The sequence below is a fragment of the Gopherus evgoodei genome, chromosome 15, assembly GCF_007399415.2.
Source record: "Gopherus evgoodei ecotype Sinaloan lineage chromosome 15, rGopEvg1_v1.p, whole genome shotgun sequence".
NCBI lineage: Eukaryota > Metazoa > Chordata > Testudines > Testudinidae > Gopherus > Gopherus evgoodei.
Window position 1 is genome coordinate 3,525,855 of NC_044336.1, and position 19,506 is coordinate 3,545,360.

Here is a 19,506-nt window from a genome sequence, read left to right on the forward strand (position 1 = left end):
GCAGCTTCCGGCGTCACCACCGACTAACCCCGCCCCCCAGCAGCTTCCGGCGACACCGCCAATAGACCTGCCGCCCGGCAGCATCTGGCGTCCTTCAGTTTCAGTCCGCGGGCGCACAAGCAGCAGCCCGGCCCTGAGGCGCTGGGTGGGCGCGGTGGCTGGTTGTAGGGTTGCCAATTCCTGGAGCTTTCATCACATGAGAACCCTCAATTACAGATTAATCTTTAGTTCCTGGCGACTCCAGGACAATCATGGTGGGTTGGCAACCCTAGACCCCGGCTAAGCGCGGACGGAGCCAGGTTCGTAGTTCAGGGACGTGCTCCGTGGGTGGGCGCGGGGGGGGGGATCTGAAGTGGGAATGGGGGTCCGGACTAGGGTTGTCACCTCTCTGATTGCTGGTAACCGGCCCCCTGAGGTCTCGCCCCTGTCCTGCCGCTTCCCCTAAGGTCCCCCTCCCCTCCACGCCGCAGCTGGGCTCCCTCAGCTCTGCGGCAGGAAGGGGAGCTGCTGAAGTCTGACAAGGAGCTGCCTGCACAGGTAGGAGTGGCCCCAGCTGGGAGGTTCTGGGGTGAATGACCAAGCACCTCCTCTCTCCCTGCAGTAACTGGACACTGCCAGGTCCCCTTTTTGGCTGAACTTTCCAGTTAACCATGCACCTGGCAAAACTTTTCTTCTCAGGAAATGGGTTAGAACCAGAGCCATCATCAGTTGAAGGGTGATGTCACTGTTCCACATTATGTGTATGATGATGTCATACCATAGATTGTGGAAGTGACATCATAACATGGTGACCTGTCTTACCATGATAACCTGAGATGCTTCTTTTTGGCCCAGACCAGATGACCACCCACTCCTCCTTCTCTCTGCCCACTCCCATTCAGGCCATGATCTTTCCTAGAGACTGTCCGTGGCCCATGCAATGCCCGGCACTGAGCTGATGCACAGAGTGTGGCAAATGAGGCTGGAACTGTGATTCCAGAACTGAACTGGGCTCCGTTCCTGCCTCTGCCAGAACCCTGCTCAACCAGTCAAACTAAACCCTCCACGGCGGGCTCTAGGCTGCATGATGCACCTTTCTGGGTGCCCAGCTTCAGCTGCCGGAGCTCTGGTTTATAGAAGGTCTGAGCACAGTACTGGGAAACTTGTGAGTTCAAAAATGATGAATCAGCCCTCAGAAAATCATTAAATTGGCCTAAAAATCATGAGATTTTTAAAAATAAAAGTTGGATTCTTTTTGCCTTCTGGTTTTTCAGCCTTCAGGATTTCCAGCTTCAAGCTTTTCTCCTCAGCCATAAGGACTAATCCGTCTTTTAAAATCAGTTTAATCCAGAACCACACTCTTAATAAGCAGGGTTTATTTTTTAAGCTCAACCTTAGCTCTGAATTTCTTGGGTTGGTAGTGCTTATTTTGGGAATAATTACATCATTCTTACAATGTTTTTACCCTTAAATTACTGATTTGTACTCCCAACTCAAACTCTAGTTTAACATAGTTTTTAATCTGGGAATGTTACATATTGAAGGAATATTACATGAAACCCCCTGCTCTCTTTGCCTTTTTCAAGAGTGGCAGGCTTCTAGTGCTTCTGCTTTTTTCTGAAGTGGTACCTCATGCCAAAGAGTTCTGCAGGTCTCTAGCTGTATAAAAAATGTTTCTTCTGGGTGTTGCAGCTGATTCTTTTTTTAAAGCACCCAGCTTTGTTTGAACTGAGTTTGTCTTCTCTCTTTTTTCCTGCATTAGATTTTGGGAGCCTGGTTATGGATGAAACTCCTACTTGGAGACCTGGATCCTTGACTGGGAACTCTGAGCTGTGTTTTTCCTTTGGAGTCATAGCAGATATTCAGTATGCTGATCTAGAGGATGGTTATAACTTCTGGGGGTCCCGGAGGAGATACTACAGACACAGTCTTAACCTTCTCCAGAGCGCAGTTGATGAGTGGAATAAGGAAGACAGTCAAATTGAGTTTGTACTGCAGCTTGGGGATATTATTGATGGTTTTAATGCCCAACATAAAACATCAGAAAGTGCTCTGAGAAGAGTTATGAACAAGTTTAAAAAGCTTAGAATCCCAATCCATCACACATGGGGAAATCATGAATTGTACAACTTTACTAGAGACTATTTAACACAATCTGAACTTAACAGCAAGTCTTTAGAAGACCAGATCTTCCTTGGCTCTGCTGCCAGTGGCCAGGACTCTCCTGGAGCCACTGCTGAAGAACATTACTATGCTTATCATTTTAGCCCAGTCCCAAAATTTCGGTTCATTTTACTTGATGCTTATGATTTAAGTATCCTTGGGAGGGATAAATCCACCCAAAAATATCAGGATTCTTTGAAGCTGCTGAAGGAGAAAAACCCAAATGAGAATCTGAATAGTCCCACAGGTACTGCACTGCCTGAGAAAGGTTAACATGCATTCCCAAAATTCTGCTTCAAATAATATTCCTCTTCATAGTAGAAAGACTTATAATTAATATAAGATATGTTACTAGGTGGTAAATCAGTGTGAGCTTCGTTGCCCTTGATCCTTTTCGCATAATATACACACAGAATTCCCACTCTTGGGCATCAACTTCTTAGTGCAAGAAAAGTCAGAACTTTCTTAGCTCTTATTTGTCCTGTCAGGTACTGGCCATTATGCACAAGTCCCTTTAAGTTCTTTGCCAACTTTCTCAGCTAGGCTCTTATTGAACAGGGTCAGAAAAAGAGTGCCACACACAAGCTGCACGCCAGTTTTTTTTTTCCCCTGGTGCTGTTATGATGCTTCCTAAGTCTTATTTTAGACACTTCCACATATCTTCTTCTGATCGCTCAGTCTTCTGTGAGGCTCATCAATACTAAAGCACATGACCATGGAGGGGCTTTAGAGGCATCCCTTGACAAACCCAGTGGTGACTAATGTGGGGGCGGAACTATTCTCAACATCAATGCCTTGTTTTGGTTACACTGTGAGACTTTGTCTAGGCCAGTGCAGAGACTGCAAGACTAATATAATGTTTCTTGGAATAACCCCATTTCTATACTTTAGAGTTGCTGTCTTCCAAGGCAGAATGAAATAATACAGAATTATATGGTTTACAAATCTACATTCAAACGCCTTCGGAGCACAGTTCACTGATAAATTTGGCAGGTCAGTGCCCCTTTGTCCCTTTTAAAGTGGTTAGCCCTGCTTCTTCAACACTAGGCCAGTCTGTTCCAGAGAACTTTTTGATGGGGAGTAGCGTAGATGGTCCTGCTTACAGGACCTAAGCCAGACAGAGCTCAGGAGCTATCTGCCAGCTGGAACTCAGCAGCTCTATGTTACCTGTTCTGAGGCTTCCTACATGCCAGATTTTGGGGCAGCTGTATCATGGGTGAGGTTTTTTCTTTAGGCACTCAGGGACAAACACCTTTTTCCAACACCAGATGCCTTAGCACTGTAGACCAGGGGTAGACAACCTATGGCACACGTGCCAAAGGCGGCACGCGAGCTGATTTTCAGTGGCACTCACGCTGCCTGGGTCCTGGCCACTGGACTGAGGGCTCTGCATTTTAATTTAATTTTAAATGAAGCTTCTTAAACATTTTTAAAATCTTATTTACTTTACATACAACAATAGTTTAGTTATATATTATAGACTTATAGAAAGAGACCTTCTAAAAATGTTAAAATGTATTACTGGCACACTAGGTGCCAGTATCCTGGAGATTGGGTTTTCCATTGTCTTCTTGGATTTTCCATTGATATGGGGCCTGCTTCAGCCAGTCCTTTTTAATGGCCCATTCAGGCTCAGACAGGTAGCAACACACACACACACACCTATGTTTCTTAACCTGCTCTGAGAGCAAACTTAGTCCTTTTACCCTTACTGGGTAGTCATGCAAAATGTAGGGGAAACTGAGGCACACATAGGATTTATAAAAATATTTTTAAAAAGTCACTTTGTCACAACGTAACTTTAGCTTTGAAAGCGAATATGGTAGCACTTCAGAGTCTACAGGTCAGCTATGGAGTATGCTTTGACTTTGTAATGTTTCTTTCCTGATTGGGCCTTATTTTTCTTTGCTGTACCCTCCCATCATTCTTACTGCTACTTGTAGTACATTTATCAGTTTAGCATGAGACATCCTTGAGTTTTTTACTGTTCAAAAGTGGGAATCTTGTGTGTAATGCATCTTTAAAGATGGGCAAATTACTTCTGTAATTCTGCTTCTTTGAATATATCACACCAGATTCACCCTTACCTCCCCTAGGTTTGCAAGTCTGTTCTAAAAGGGTATGTTGCTGTCATTTCGGTCCAGAAGATGGCCATTATCTTTTGAAAAATTCACACACATGCTTTTGTTTAGTTTTTATTTTAGAGGAGCCCTTGCTTCTCTCTAGTAGAGGGTACTAGATGATATGGTTGCCAGGCGTACAGTTTTCGACCGGAACGCCCGGTCAAAAAGAGACTAGGCCGCTGACCGAGCCGTTAAAAGTCCAGTCAGCAGCACAGTGGGGCTAAGGCAGGCTACTCGCCTGCTGTGGTTCCGCACGGCTCCTGGAAACATCAGCATGTCCCCCCTTGTCTCGTAGGTGTAGGGCAGACAGGAGGCTCCAGCGCTGCACCCGCCCCAAGCACTGGCTCCACAGCTCCCATTGGCAGATGGGAGCAGTGTGCAGAGCCACCTGGCCGCACCTCCGCATAGGAGCCAGAAGGGGGACATGCCGCTGCTTCAGGGAGCTGCCTGAGCACCACCTGGAGCCTGCACCCTTTGCCCCCTGCCCCAACCCTGATCCCCCTTCCGCACCTCATTTCTGACCCCACATTGGAACCCACACCCCCAGCCCACACCCTGACTCCCTGCCTCAGCGTGGAGTCCCCTTCCATACTTTGAACCCCTCTGCTCCACCCCCAGCCCAGAGCCGCCTCCTTCACCCCAAACCCCTCATTCCTGGCCCCATCCCAGAGCCCACAGCCCCAGCTGGACCCCTCACCTGCATCCCAAGCCACTGCCTCCACCTGGAGTCCCCTCCTGCTCCCTGAATTCCTCATTTCTGGCCTCACCCCAGAGTCCACACCCTCAGCCGGAGTCCTCACCCCCTCCCACACCTTAACCCCCTGAACCAGCCTGGTGAAAATGAGTGAGTGAATGAGGGTGGGGGAGAGCGAGCAAAGGGAGGGGGGATGCAGTGAGAAGGGGTGGGGCAAGGGTGTTCAGTTTTGTGCGAGTAGAAAGTTGGCAGCCCTTCTAGATGAAGCTGTGGCAGGTGGAATTCAACACAAGCAAGGGTCTCATGTCCAACTACCAGCTCAGAAAGCCACTAACGAAGTTCTGGACTGTGTTCTGCTAGGTTGCTGTGATGCAAGAGTGGGAATCCTGCATGCGTGGCATTGTCAAAGCAAAATGACTAGTAAATCACTGTCCCTCGTTTAATCATGAAGTCTGAATTTTTGGAGGCACAAGATACATAAGAGCCTGTCAGGGGAAAGGACGCTGTTTATCCTAAGCACAGATGTACATAGAAGACCAAAGCAGGTAGGGAAGCAGGTATTTGGTGGGTGTGTGCTTTACCTTCTTTCTTCATTACAGGACTTGCTGAACCACAATTTGTAGAGTTCAATGGAGGATTTAGCCAAGCACAGCTGGATTGGTTCAATGAGGTTCTTACATTCTCTGACACTAATCAAGAGAAAGTCGTGGTTGTGAGTAAGTCGGCTTTTTTGTGTGAGAATGCATGTGAATTGAGACATCTGTGAAGGAATAAACCCCAGTGATAAACTGATAGGATGCTGCACGTACTCCAGAGGTACTCCAATTTTTCCCACTCATAGGATTTCCTACCAATATCTTATATTCTAGAATCATACAGTTTCCCCCTCACACATACATTTTTTCCACAACAGGAGGAGGAGACTGTGGTAGACAGGAGCAAGAAAGGGGGTTGCAGATTTGAGGGGGTCCTAGGTGGGAGGCATTAGGCTGCTGCAAGGTATTAGAAGTTGCTCTGTTGGGGAGCAATGGTGCTGGCATTTGGGGGAAGGAACTATTAGAGACTTGGGCAAGGGAAAGATTTTGCATTAGAGGGTGTCTAGATCCTGGAACTCCTTGATCCAAGTGGCAGGGATTTTGTTCTTGGAGCCAAATGCCCTGGGCGGTGAAAGGCACTGTGCACCAAAAACATCTGAGCTGCTGTGGCCCATGGAACAGCAGTAGCCACAGTGGGAGCCCTCTTCCTCTCCTCTCCCTGGGCTTTAGTTGACACCTCCACATAGCCATGCAGCTGGGCTGTATGCCAAGCCAGCTGCCAGCCAGAGCAAGGTCATGCAACTGAGCTGACTGCCCAGCAAAAACAGGTACGCCCACTGAGGATGCTTCATAACTGGAGCAAGGGCATGCCCCACCCTGAAGCTAGTAACCATTTTACATCTGGTAAAGAGTGATGAGAACATTTTACACTACATGAGCTTTGTGAATAGAAGTGTAAATCAGACTGTTTTGCCAGCAGTGAGTGCTGTAGGCTGGCATTATGATGATCAGGCTATGTCTACACTGCATCATTTACAGCAGTGAAGAGGCTCTACGGCTTAATAACTCCTGCCTCCAAGAGGTGGTCGCTGTGTTGGTGTGAGAAGCTCTCCCACCGACATAGTGCAGTCTACACGGGTGCTTAGGTCGGTATAACTTACGTCGCTCAGAGGTGTGGATTATTCACAACCCTCAGCAATGTAAATTATACTGAAGTAATTTGTAGTGTAGACATAACCTTAGTGCACGGTTTTAGATTTGATGACCCAAGGCAGTGGTCTTGTGAGCATAACTCAGCTGGGATTCAGTACCTATATACTTTAGAAATACCTGAGAGATAGAGAGTGTTCTCATTATTCCATATGACCAGACAACCTGTGTGCAAAACCCCAAACTTAAAGAAAAGTTCTAGGGGTTTCACTGCACCCCAAGCCCCCTAAGTTTCCAGCATCTATAAGCAATTTCCAGATGCGGAGATGGTATAAAACAATCTTAACTGTGGTTGTCACCAATGATGTCTCTTACCATTATTCTTGTTTTTTTTCCAACTGCAGGTCACATTCCGGTTCATCCAGGTTCTACAGAGAGTGTTTGCCTTGCTTGGAATTATAAAGATGCCCTTTCTGTCATCCATTCTCATCAGTGTGTGGTGTGCTTTCTCGCAGGGCATCTCCATGATGGTGGTTATTATTTAGATTCTCATGGAGTCCACCATCTTACTTTGGAAGGGATTGTTGAAACTCCACCAGAGAGCCATGCCTTTGGAACGATACACGTCTATGATGATAAACTGGTATTAAAGGGAAGAGGTAGAATTCCAGACAAAGTAATGTATTACACAGGATAGTTATAAATACAAATTGTGCATGATCCAGACAGTGCTCCAGAAATTAATTAGTTTAATAAATAACAGCTGACCATTGCAGCCATGGTGTTTCTGTTTATAGAAAATCTGCACGATGATGCTTACAGCTTCAAGCCTGGTAAATAGAGCCTCAGTGCTGCCAACCTTCTCCTCTCAGAGCTGGTATCTTAGAAGTTTTACTTCTTCAAGAAGCAGGAAACAAGGTCTAGCTTCCTGCCATAGGGCAGAGGATGGCTAGCCAACAACTCAACACAATCTGAAATAAATGCATCTTGATTTGGACAACTTCTGCTTGAAACAGTTAAAAGTGAACAATTTGTTACTTATTGTGGCACAAAAGGCACAAGCAACATTAAAAGGTATGTGAGAACACTAGCAAGGAGTTATTAGTGCATCTTTATTAGTCACACTGTGTTATGAAATGGAAATCTTACCCCGATCAGGTGTGATTCAGCTTCTTTTCAAACACCAACATTGATATTCTTCAGCCTGCCAGTAGTTTGCTTCCTGAAATCAGCAGAAGTTGTAGATACTTTGCACCTCAAAAAACCAGATTCCTTTGAATGTTTTTGTTTTTGTCTAGGGAGAGGATTTATGATTTTATAGATGAAATGTTCAGGGAGATTATCCCTATATTGACTGGATATATGTCACCTCAGGAGAGGATGCAGAAATAAAATGTCTAGATGCCATTAATGACTACTTCTTAGATCTGCTAGTCCTGTAACTCAAGGGGAGAGGCAAGTCTTGATTAAGTCCTAAGATTAATATATATATATATATATATATATATATATATATATATATATATATATATATATATATATATATATATATATAACTGAACTGCTGAGTAATAGTGGCCATAATGTAATTAAATATAACATCCTTGTAGGGTAAAGAAACCCACCACAGTAGCATCTAACTTCAAAAAGGGGAACTACACAGAAATGGGAGAGCCAGGTAAACAGAAATTAAAAGGAACAGTCACAGCAGTGAAATGCCTGCAAGACACCTTGACACTATTTAAACGAACTATAATAGAGGCTCAAACTAAATGTATAGCCCCAAATAAAAAAATAAAACAGTAAGATATGCCACCATGGCACAACAGCACCGTAAAAGAGGCAGTTACAGGCAATAAGACATCCTTTAAAAATTGGAAGTGAAATCCTACTGAGGAAAATAGAAAGGAGCATAAACTCTGGCAAGTCTAGTGTAAGTGTGACTAGGCATTCCAACAAAGAATTTGAAGACCGGCTAGCAAAGGCAGTACATCAGATGCAGAAAGCCTGCCAAACAATCAGTGGGGCCACTGGACAATCAGGGTCCTAAAGGAGCACTCAAGAGAAGGCCATTGAGAATCTAAATTAATTCTTTGTATCAGTTTTCACTGCAGAGGAAGTGAGGGAGATTCCCACATGAGCCATTCTTTTTAGGTGACAAATCCCACACTGAGGTGTCAGTAGGGAAGGTTTTGGAACAAATTAAATTAAACCGTAATAAATTACCAAGGTCATGATATTCACCCAAGAGTTCTGAAGGAACTCAAATATGAAATTGCAGAACAGCTACGGTGCAGGTAGTTTTTGAATGGGGTGAAATCTGGGAGTATGCAAGATAAATCAGACTTCTGAAAGGGGTACAGTAGTCTGGAAAGGTGGAGAGCTGCTGGCTTAAATTACAGTCGTGTCCAAAAGTCCTAATCAGGGTTTGGACAACCTATTATTAGATTCTCACAGTGTTGGTGGATTGTCTTGGAAATGTGTTAATTAAAATATCAGAGAACCAATATCTGCTTAAAGTATGAACACGGTTTTATTGAATAATTCTGTAGTTAGGAGGGTTTGCGTATCCTTCATATGCTTAATTATTTTAAAAAATACATTCATATAGTCCATGAGCATATTTTCCAAAAGTCAGTACAATAAGCTAAATATATTGGAGTGGAGGACTTTCAAAATAAAAATCAAAGTTATGCTTGTACTTTGAAGCTGTTCATCCCACCATCCCATTAGGCAGGTGGTGTTTAGCATGATGATGGCACTTTCTTCTAGAAGGTTTTTTGCTTGAAGTCCTCTGATATGAACAAAGCATGTGAGAAGTAAAGTCGGATGGTATTTTAAACCAGTGGTTGTGGTAGATCAAGACTAATGGAGAGCTTAAATTACTTTTGATAGCTGGTATGGGTGAAAATATTAAGTTAATGTTTTGTTTAGTTTGAGTTAAAACCTGATTAAAAATAAGGAGTGGTCAAAAGCACCCTTTTTTTTTGTTTTGTTATAAAGGCCACTATTAAGAGTACTGCATGATGCTGATAAGTAAAGTAAGCTATTACTTTGATTTATTTTGTTTGTGATGCAGAATGCTTCTAGCAATTGACTTCTCTGGTGCACTGTATCTTTATTCTGTCCCCACCCACCCTGTCTAAATTTGATGCAAGATCACGTGTATCCCATGCCTTCACAGTCTGCTTCTGTGCCATCTATTCCCACCCATACCAATTATAAAAATTGTTGAACAAGAGAATCTTTCACCATATGCTTATGACTGTGCTTTCTTCATATACTACTTTCACACTCATGCTATCACTGATCAGAAACTGATGAAGGGCCATGCAGTTCTCTTTAGTTTTTTTTACTTTGCTTCTGTTTGCTGTGTTGTGAAAGTCGTATGTACAGGAATAGTACAGTGCTATTGTCTGCAGTGGTGGAGGGAAATTGAAGGTGGAAAGAAGAGGGTGAAGATTATTGGATGAATAGGTGGGAGAAGACAAAACTAAAGAAGGGGATGACCAGTGGTCTAGCACAGTATTTCCCAAATGGTAGGTCTCGACCCACCACTTGGTCACGGGAAGATTCTAGATGAATTACCACATCCAGGGCTGGATTAACCCATCACTGGGCCCTGGTCTGGGCAAACATATGCTATTCCTGGCCCACTGTGGGTGGGAGGTATGGGTCAGAGGGAGGACTGGAGAGCAAGCACCCTGCAGCAACAGCTTCTGTTCTACAGGACTAAGCCTGGCTCCCTGCTCTGGTGATGTGACCAGGGGCATAGCATCACTTAAATCTGGCCTGGCCACCCTTGATTGATGCTGTGACCCCATGCTCCACATCGCAATGCCACTCAAATTTGGCCCAACTGGCAGAGGGGGAGCCTCCCATAACACCTAGAGTGGGAAGCCAGTCCCACAGGACAGGAGCTGCCACAGTGAGGTGAATGAGGAGTGAGGTCACTTTCCAACCCCTTCCTCTCAAGCCTTCCCTCTGCATTGTGCCTGGATTAGGGTTGCAGGGCTGGGGCAGAGAGGACATATGTGTAATGATAGGTCATAAAAAAAAAAAAAAGACAAAATGGAATTGGTGGGTTGACTTAATAAAAAGTTTGGCAGCCACTAGTCTAACAGTAATATATCTGGTTCTTGCTGAAGGACAACATAAAAAGGTGTAATATTGACATTGACAATTGGGAGACACTTGCCCAGGATCACTTAAAATGGAGTGAAGTCCTAGATGGTGGTCCCCTGCATTTTGAACTTGCTCACCGACAAGCTGAAGAGGACAAGAGGCGCAGGAGGAAGGAGAGACTGGTTTCCAGTCATGGTCAACAACGTCCTGCTGAGCTTGAAAACATCTGCCCTCATTGTAATGGAACTTGTGGTTCAAGGATTGGCCTTATTAGCCACCTCAGGACCCATAACTCCCATGGAAGATGATCATACTCGGTAAAGAGTGATTGCCCATCCATCTGGTCCTTTTCTCTCTCAGCCAGCAGTGGATGGAATACTCCTGTGAGAATGGGGGCTAAGTCTTGTCTCCCTCTCTAGTGACCACCACCTTGCCCAGACTAAAGTAGGACCGCAGTACTAGTTTTAACCTAGCTTTAAAAAAAAAAATTCTAAAGTTGCTGTGACCGGCAGCAGAGAGAAAAGTCAAACCACTGCCCCAGGAGACAGGAGGAAGGACTGCCTGACCACAATTCTGAGAGCCAGGTCAAAGTGGTGATGGAAGTAGGAAGTAGCCCAGGGAAACAAGAAGTTGGTCTGGTTGTACTGCTAAGACATGAGGCAACAGTCACATGTCTCGTCAGATGTTCGGCTGCGTGCGTGTGTTCTCTCTGCATGCTGCACTGACTCTGGCCAGACAGCCTGTACAGCAGGCTCCAATCAAACTACCCAATAAGACCACAAAACTTGGTTTAACAGCAAAGGCGCCTGGCCAAGTTTATTACTGACAAAGCACGGTGCTAATGCCCCTGCTCAGTGGTTACAGGTACACTAACACATATGCCCATGACAATGGATGCAGCTGTTAGTGGCGGGACTTTCCACTGCCCCCTGAGCTGGACAAAGACGCTCCCTCTGAGATACATAACTTGTTTGTATCAGGATATAAAGATGCATCACCCTTGACATATCTGATGTATTAGAGTGCCACCCATTGCCTTGTACCCGTAGGTTTGATCAAAACAGCTCTATTCTTTATGCTGTCATCCTGACCTTATCCTTAAGATGGGTCAGCATGTCCCTGTTATCTGTGGGGAATGTTTATCAGGCTGTTCTGGTACCACCCTTCCGGAATATGCTGGTGTGAGGGTTTTGTGCCTAGCACCTCTTAGGAATATGTGTTTTTGCAATATCAGCCCTATGCTTGCTAAATTCTCTGAGCAGGGCCTTCCTCTTGCTCCCAGCTTAACTTTGCTTTATATCAGCAAGGTTTTGACTACTTTAGCACAGGCCTCTGATACATGGGCTTATGTTTCAGGCCCTGTTCCTACTACAGCATGTTTCCCCACTGACCCCATGGTAGGATTACCCATCACTTCTGGGGCCCTGGGCAGGGACTCAGTGAAGCAGGATGGGCCTGGATCCCCCTACCCTGGCCCTGTATGTGGGGCTGGGTACATGCTAACCTTTTGGCCAGAAGGCCAAAAATGCTGCCTGTTTGTTTGCTCAGCCCTCACCTTAGCAGGCCTGAGATATAGACTACTTGTTAACATGCTGAACCTGCCCCCGCAGGTTGAACTGTCAATTGCGTGACTGCAAGCCAGGCTTCCAACCACTTCAACTGACAGGTGTACTGATCCCCCAGTGCTGCCACAGGGGTGCCCTAACAGAAAGCTTACAAGGTCCCCCACCAAAGGCTTTCAAGCAAAGTAAGCAGTTATGGGATAAGATGGAAGGTCCTCTCATGGATCAGTAACTGGTTTAAAAGATAGGAATCAACAGGTAGGAATAAATGGTCAGTTTTCACAATGGAGGGAGGTAAATAGTGGGGTCCCCTGCAATTTTGGGATCTGTTCTGTTCAATATATTCATCAATGATCTGGAAAAGGGAGGTAAACAGGTAGGAAAGTTTGCAGATAATACTAAATTACTCAAAACAGTTACTACTGGGGAAGAGGAAAATGGGTCAGATTCTCATCAGATTCTTCTCCTGGTGTAAAACTGGAATAAATCTGGATCTTGTTGCATTTCCTCCAGATTTACACTGGTGTATGCAAGATCAGAAGCTGGTCAATAAGCACGTTTACAAATCTTTAAAATTCTGAGCTAAGCCAGTGGTTCTTACACTGAATATGTCTATACTGCACTTAAAAAACGAAGTCTGACCCGTCAGCTGACACAGGCCTATGGGCTGTTTAATTGTGGTGTAGACGTTCAGGTTCGGGCTGATCCCTAGAACTTTCCCCCTCCGAGGGTCCTGGAGCCCAGGCTTCAGCCCACACCCAACTGTCTACACTGCAATTAAACAGCCAGAGCTCAAGTCAGCTGACATAGGCCAGCTGCAGGTATCTAACTGCAGCATAGATATACCTACTGAGCTATGCAGAGCTTCTTTTTCAATGAAGATGTGACAATTAGGGGATTGTGTCTCTGTACAATTTATGAATTCCCATTTGATAATCTATATGGAGAGTTTATAATATCAATCTATAAATTCCATTTTGATTGTGAGGCTACTCTGCCTTCTCTGCTGACCTTTTACCTCCATCTTGGACTGAAATTCCAAGGTGGAGTGACACAGACTAACAATGGAGGGTCGTTAAACCTTGACTATTCTCTATGCACATGGAAGCACCAGTGGAGGGATATCACAGTTGTCTGAGCCTGAATGGATCACTAAAAAGAACCGGCCAAGGCCAACTCCATGTCAGTGGAAAATCTGAGCAGCCCTGGCCAAAACCAATCCCCAGCACATTGACACCTAGCAACCAACAACCCAGAGGGAGATGGATAACAGGGAAACTGAGCAAAGACCTCACTCAAGATCAAAGGATTGGAAGGCATGAGCAGGGCCGGTGCAAGGATGTTTTGCACCCCAGGTGAAACTTCCACCTTGTGCCCTCTCCCCCCTACTGCACTGAGGCGCTCCTCCCCTGTGCTCTGAGCCCCTCCCGGCAGCTCTCCCCCCTCCACCCTGAGGCGCCCCCCTTGCGGCAGCTCACCACCCCGAGGCATCCCCCTCAACCCTAGCTCATCCCTGCTCCGTCTCCTCCCCGAGCACGCCGTCGCTGCTTCACTTCTCCCGCCTCCCAGGCTTGCGGCACCTACGCTGATTGGCACCGCAAGCCTGGGAGGCAGGAGAAGTGAAGCAGCGACAGCGTGCTCAGGGAGGAGGTGGGGCGGAGAGTTCCCTTGCATGCCACCTCACCTCCCTTACTTGCTGCAGGCAGCCCTCCCCACGCCCCCCTGCCCCAGCTCTCTCCACCTAAATGCTGGTGGCGACCGGGGCAGCTGAAGATATGGCCACCAAAGTCGCTGCTGAAGAAAACGGTGTCCCAAGCGATAGCCTAGGTCGCCTAAATGGTTGCACCGGCCCTGGGTGTGAGGTGGGGGGATAAAGCATTGGTTTCTGGAGGAAGGGATAGACACCTAGGAGCTAAGAAGAGGAGAGAAAGTGCATGAGAGCTTGAATATGGGTTCACAGCAGCTTGGCTGAGCTCAGAGGTAATTAGCATGGACTATGCTTTAACCTGTATGTCTCTGTGCTGATTTAAGATTTTCAGATTCTGTTGCCGGGTGACTAATAAAAAGTACCTTGTTTTGCAAAGGCTGCCTGTGTTGCTGTAATACTCACTGAGAGCCCTGCACCATGAAAGGGACAGTACAAGTCTCTCACATGAGTTTGGCTCGGCTGTATTTGCTGCAGGGAGCCATAGAGAGACAGGGATTGCTGGTGCCAACAGCCCAGTCTTGGAACCCACAAAGCCTGTAGACTGCATGCACCCTTGGGGCCCAGCCCACTAAAGGAGTCACTCCCAGGAGACCTGTTACAGATTGGGACACAGACCAGACCCTGGGACTCAATGATGACAAGGGCATAAAAGTGTTTTTGTTTTTGTCTAAATCTGTATGTTTCTTGGGGTATCTAAAGAGTAATTGTGTTAAACCTTTGCAAAGCCTGTGTGTTATGCACATTAATTATCACATAGTCCTGGAAAGAGACACAGTAAACCAGACTGCCCACAAGGTTGGATCTCAGGGAAAAGGTTTGCTGAGGTTATCAGTGTCTCTTGTGGGGTCAGAACCAGCCAGGATGTGGGGCTGGGTCAGCTAGACCACCAGCTCCACTTATATAAAGGGGCAATGGGTAGAGTCTGGGCTCAATAAGCATGCCCGAGGGGCCAAAGACTCACAAACCTTGCTGGATCCTTCCTAGACTAAGGGAATCTTAAGAGCACAATGGTACCCTCTTAGGATAGAAACAGAAGCCTAGTGAGCATCCAGCACAGGGCGCTGTATCAGAGCTAGGACAAAAATGTCAGTCTTCACCCAGTGACTTTTCCTGCTAAGTGTAGCCAAAACCAGGACCCTCTTAGGGCTTCATGACCAACTAAAGGCATCTACCCCCCTGCACAACTGACTTGTGTCCTCCTTTGTTGAGGCCTCTTTACTGAAAATTAAGCTACGCTCAAATTTGCAGACAACTCCAAAATTGAAGAAGAGGACTAAATGCACAGCAAAAGCAAAGTGAGCTGCAGAGAAGAGACGAGACTGCCCCTCAAACAAAATAGTTTGGATTAATGATCATTGTTTGCCATTATTTTTCAGGGCTGAAAGTTTGTCAGTAGAGACTGATACCTGAAGTCTCCTTCAGAGAAGCTCACAAAGCGTTGTCCTTTTCTCAAAATAGCCAGCATCTCCCATTATTCTCAGTAGGACGTAGGGCAAACACTGCCCTCAGTTAGGATGCCCTCTTTCAAAATGGTAACTGCCTTCCATTGTTCCCAGTGAGAATGAATCAAAACAGAGCTCAGGGAAGATGGTATGCAGGTTTTTGAGAGGAAGCTGTGAGGAGCAGTGGCAGTGCCATATTTCCTGAGGGCAGCTTCTGGCCTCTCTCCCATTGAAAACAATATAAGTGCAACCATTTTAAAAGACAGTGGAACTTCATGGAATTTGCTGCAGAACATTTATCAGTGCTGCTGAACTTTTAATTATGAAGAACAGCAAAAAGTGACCCATACTCTTAAAATATTTCTCCAAATGTAGTCAGCCTCCCTAAAATCTCATGCACACAGTCTGTGTTATTCCATTAATAACATCAATATAGACCAAAAAAAAGGTCTGACATAAGATGCTAAATTTCTAAAAATACCCATTTAATTTTAATTCTAGCATAATTACTCATAAATGCTTAGAAAATTCATTCAATATTCAAATAGCAAATGATTAAACTTGGAGAGGACATACGATATTTATCATACAGAGGGTAATCCCCGCTTTTAGAACAAAACCAAGCTTAATCTTAACTATGAAACTGCAATTGGTGCCTCCATAACAGACAAAGCAGACAAAGGGTAGGAAGGGAAATAAGGTTACACAGGAGGACAGTGGCGGAGTAGGGAATAAACTGCAGGCCTCTGACTCCTAGGCTGGTGTCTTAGCCCCTGGCCCCTGTCAATCCTTCCCGTAGTCCCACGTTTTACTTGGCCCATGAGTCAGTAATAAAAACCACAACAGCCACACTTGCCACCTTTAATACTTTTTAGAGAAGATTTCTAAATGTGTGATTCAGCTGAGAAGCAACGCTGCAGTTATCCAAAAACCTTCTGAATTCCATGTCCACTTTCAGCCTGGGTATGATGGAGTCTGAGCTATTCTCATTGACTAAACAGACAGAACAGCTATCCCTGCTAGCTGTTTCAGATCTCCCAGCAGCCACTGATATCACTGCCCATAAAAATATGGCTGCTTACTTTAAGGCCCTGAGGGAAGAGGAGAGGATCTCATTTGAATGCTTCTGTCCTTTCTCAGAGTTCCTAGCAGATGCTGCTGTACAATTGCTCATCCACACTAAGGGCACATATTTACCATGATCTGATCTGCCCCTGCTCCTGTTCATTGTGGTACTGGAGGAGACAGTGATACAGGAGCTGTGGTGTCATCACTACATGAAGGACACAGTTTGAAATCCACAGGCTGGTCCATGGAAAGAAGAGATGGCTGGATAATAATAACAAATCTCAAACTGCGCTGTTTGAGGCAGCAAAGTGCTCTTGGTCCATAGCTGCAGTTCCTGTTGGTCCGATACCAGTTTTCAACTGAAAACCGAAAGCTGAAGGCAAATGGCTGTTAGAATATTTGTGTGTGTTTGTTCCTTTCTGGTTAAAGGACAGTTTTGCAGTGAGTTGGCCAGGATGATCGCATCTCTGAGTTCATGTAAATGTAAAGCCATGTTACAAAGGGGAAGAGAGAGAGAGAAATTGCAACCATCAGACGAATTCCACCCAGAGGATTTCTAGAAAGCACAAAAGAAAGTGGTGTTATTTCAGATCAAACCCAGCTAGCAACAGAGGAGCCTGGGCTTGGGGTGAGATTCCTCATCACGCTGAGGAGCCTGGAGAAAAGCAGTGCTGAGGAGCTGCCATCAGCGTACCACAAAATCTCCCTGGCCGCTGCTGCTATAGGTGGCTTTTCTGAAGCTTTTGTGCTTGCTCCCAAACCCTGCCTTTACTGTGACAGGAGAACGGAGCAGGCAGCAGCATCTGTCCGGGAGCCTGCTCACTTGTACCCCTTCTCTGCTCCTTTCCAACCTCCACTGAAGAGCTGCTCAGCTGTCCCAAGTTCATGTGGCTACATCCCCCTCAACTTTTAGTGATGGGCATCAAAGACTCCCTTCTTGCAGCAGCAACACAGAGCTAGACCCCTGTTCAGCAAGTAAGAATCCAGGCAGATAGAGCAACGGAAGGAAGAAAGGCAGGGATTGCAACCCAGAGGCAGAAAGCAGCCAGATTTTTCTAGACTGATCATTTGGGAGTACTACTTTTTTTCAGCTTACACATGCAGGTTCCCCAGACTATATTTTCACTGGGCATGTACCAAAGTATAATTCTTAGTGACCTGGCGTAAATGAGGCAAACATACATGCTGCTCCTCCACTGCTGCATCTTTACTGATGGGGGCAGTGACTACCACAAGGAACAAAGACTGAGCTAAGAGTAGTTTTGGGTTTGTTTCTTTTTTGCAATAAGGGTGTATTTTAGTCCTTAAAGTGAGGTCTGATGGCACACCCTAACGGCAGACATACTCTTTGCCCCCTTTACTACGCTAGGTGTAGGCCTTCCTTGATTTGAGGAGCTGCGCTGACATTTTGTGGTGTGGCTAGAGATCACCACCCTTGTGCTGAGTCTGGATTTGATTTGATTTTAGCTCATCAGAAAAGCTTAAGTAGTAGCACACTGTGCCATTTAACTCTTCTCTAGACAAATAATGAAGCAAATGGATAGTCTCTATTGCTACTTTCCTTTAAACACTGGCTCCTGGCCTATTCCAGAAACTATTTCCTTGCAGTGCATGGCACACAGGTACTGCTCCTCTAAAGACAAGATCTCTGTAGGATTCCTGGATCTTCTCTCTTTAGTTCTAATGGAACAGCCCTTCGCTCTTAAGGCTTTCTGATAGATGAGAGCAGTATTAGTGGAACAGAGCATAAGACAGAGCCCTTACTGGGCATCACACACCACTCTTTAGAGCAGTGGTTCTCAATCAGGGATACATATACACCTGGGGGTACACAGAGGTCTGCCAGGGGTACATCAACTCATCTAGATATTTGCCTAAATTTACCACAGGCTACATTAAAAAGCACTAGCAAATTCAGAACTAAAATTTCATCCAATTACTTGTTTATACTGCTCTATATACTATACGCTGAAATGTAAGTACAATATTTATATATTTCAGTTTATTTTATAATTATATGAGAAAAGGAGAAAGTAATCAACTTTTCAGTACTAGTGTGCTGTGAAGCTTCTGTACTTTTATGTCTGATTTTGTAAACAAGTAGTTTTTAAGTGAGGTGAAACTTGGGGTACACAAGACAATTCTGGCTCCTGAAAGGGGTGCAGTAGTCTGGAAAGGTTGAGTGTCACTGCTCTAGGGTACAAACACTGCCCTTGAGGTGCTCAGAGAAGGAGCAGGAACTGCAGCATGTGGCAGACTGCTCTGGATACTAGCAATGCTCATTGAGTAGCTGTTCATTTTCCAACCCCGTCTTCAAAGTCAGAGCTGGTACAGGTTTTCCAAATGCTGAGGTCTTTGCTCTGATGCTGGTTTAATGCCCAGCACAATTTTGTCATCTCCTTCCCAGGCTCTGTCTCCCTCTCCTCCTAAGATGACTGCAGGCTGCAGAGAATCTGCTTACACTGATGGCAGTGGAGTCAGCCCACTCCTCATTAGGGTCCTTTCTTACATACATTATGCCCCATTACTAGTGTGCAGAGTGGGAGGCTGGCTGCACTGGGCCAGCCACCAAGCATTCTCCTTGCTCCAGCAGGAACTCTCTTACTCAGCAGGGACTCAGAGTGGGTAACACAGGAATTGCTGCCTGCATCTGGCTGCTATGTGCATCTATGGGTATGGCTATATTTACAGTTGCACAGCACTGGGAGTTACAGCTGTCTTCGTACAGCTGGGTAGGGAAAGTGCTGCAGTGTGGCCACACTGACAGCTACCAGCGCTGCAGTGTGGCCACATTTGCAGCATTTGCAGCGCTGTTGGGAGCGGTGCACTGTGGGCAGCTATCCCAGCGTTCAAGTGGCTGCAACGTGCTTTTCAAAAGAGGGGAGTGAGGGGAACGTGGGGGAGAGAGAGAGAGTGGATTTTTGGATCTGTCAGCTCCTTGCCTTGCAAGTTCTAAG

At 45.7% G+C, this 19,506-nt stretch overlaps 2 protein-coding genes across 12 annotated transcripts in view; one reads left to right on the plus strand and one right to left on the minus strand.

The window, feature by feature from the left end:
• Positions 1 to 7,419, plus strand: ADPRM (ADP-ribose/CDP-alcohol diphosphatase, manganese dependent). 2 transcript variants are annotated; one of them, XM_030534456.1, is made up of 4 exons: positions 1 to 299; positions 1,742 to 2,389; positions 5,559 to 5,675; positions 7,049 to 7,419. In XM_030534456.1, the coding sequence occupies exons 2-4, from the start codon at positions 1,759 to 1,761 to the stop codon at positions 7,339 to 7,341; spliced, it is 1,041 nt and encodes a 346-aa protein (XP_030390316.1). In that variant the 5' UTR covers positions 1 to 299; positions 1,742 to 1,758; the 3' UTR covers positions 7,342 to 7,419. The 2 variants fall into 2 exon arrangements, with proteins under 2 accessions (XP_030390316.1, XP_030390315.1); XM_030534455.1 differs by lacking the exon at positions 1 to 299 and adding an exon at positions 309 to 537.
• The window catches only part of TMEM220 (transmembrane protein 220), a 23,504-nt gene continuing 11,200 nt past the window's right edge, over positions 7,203 to 19,506 (minus strand). For 2 of the 10 annotated variants that reach the window (XM_030534467.1, XM_030534464.1), the window contains 2 exons: positions 7,794 to 7,866; positions 7,203 to 7,284 (listed from right to left, as the gene is read on the minus strand). In XM_030534467.1, coding sequence (XP_030390327.1) covers positions 7,821 to 7,866 — 46 coding nt within the window. In that variant the 3' untranslated portion in view covers positions 7,203 to 7,284; positions 7,794 to 7,820. Of the gene's footprint in view, positions 7,285 to 7,520; positions 7,939 to 15,945; positions 17,106 to 19,506 lie in introns of those variants that run through there. The other 8 variants (XM_030534462.1, XM_030534457.1, XM_030534459.1 and 5 more) reach the window with 7 other exon arrangements.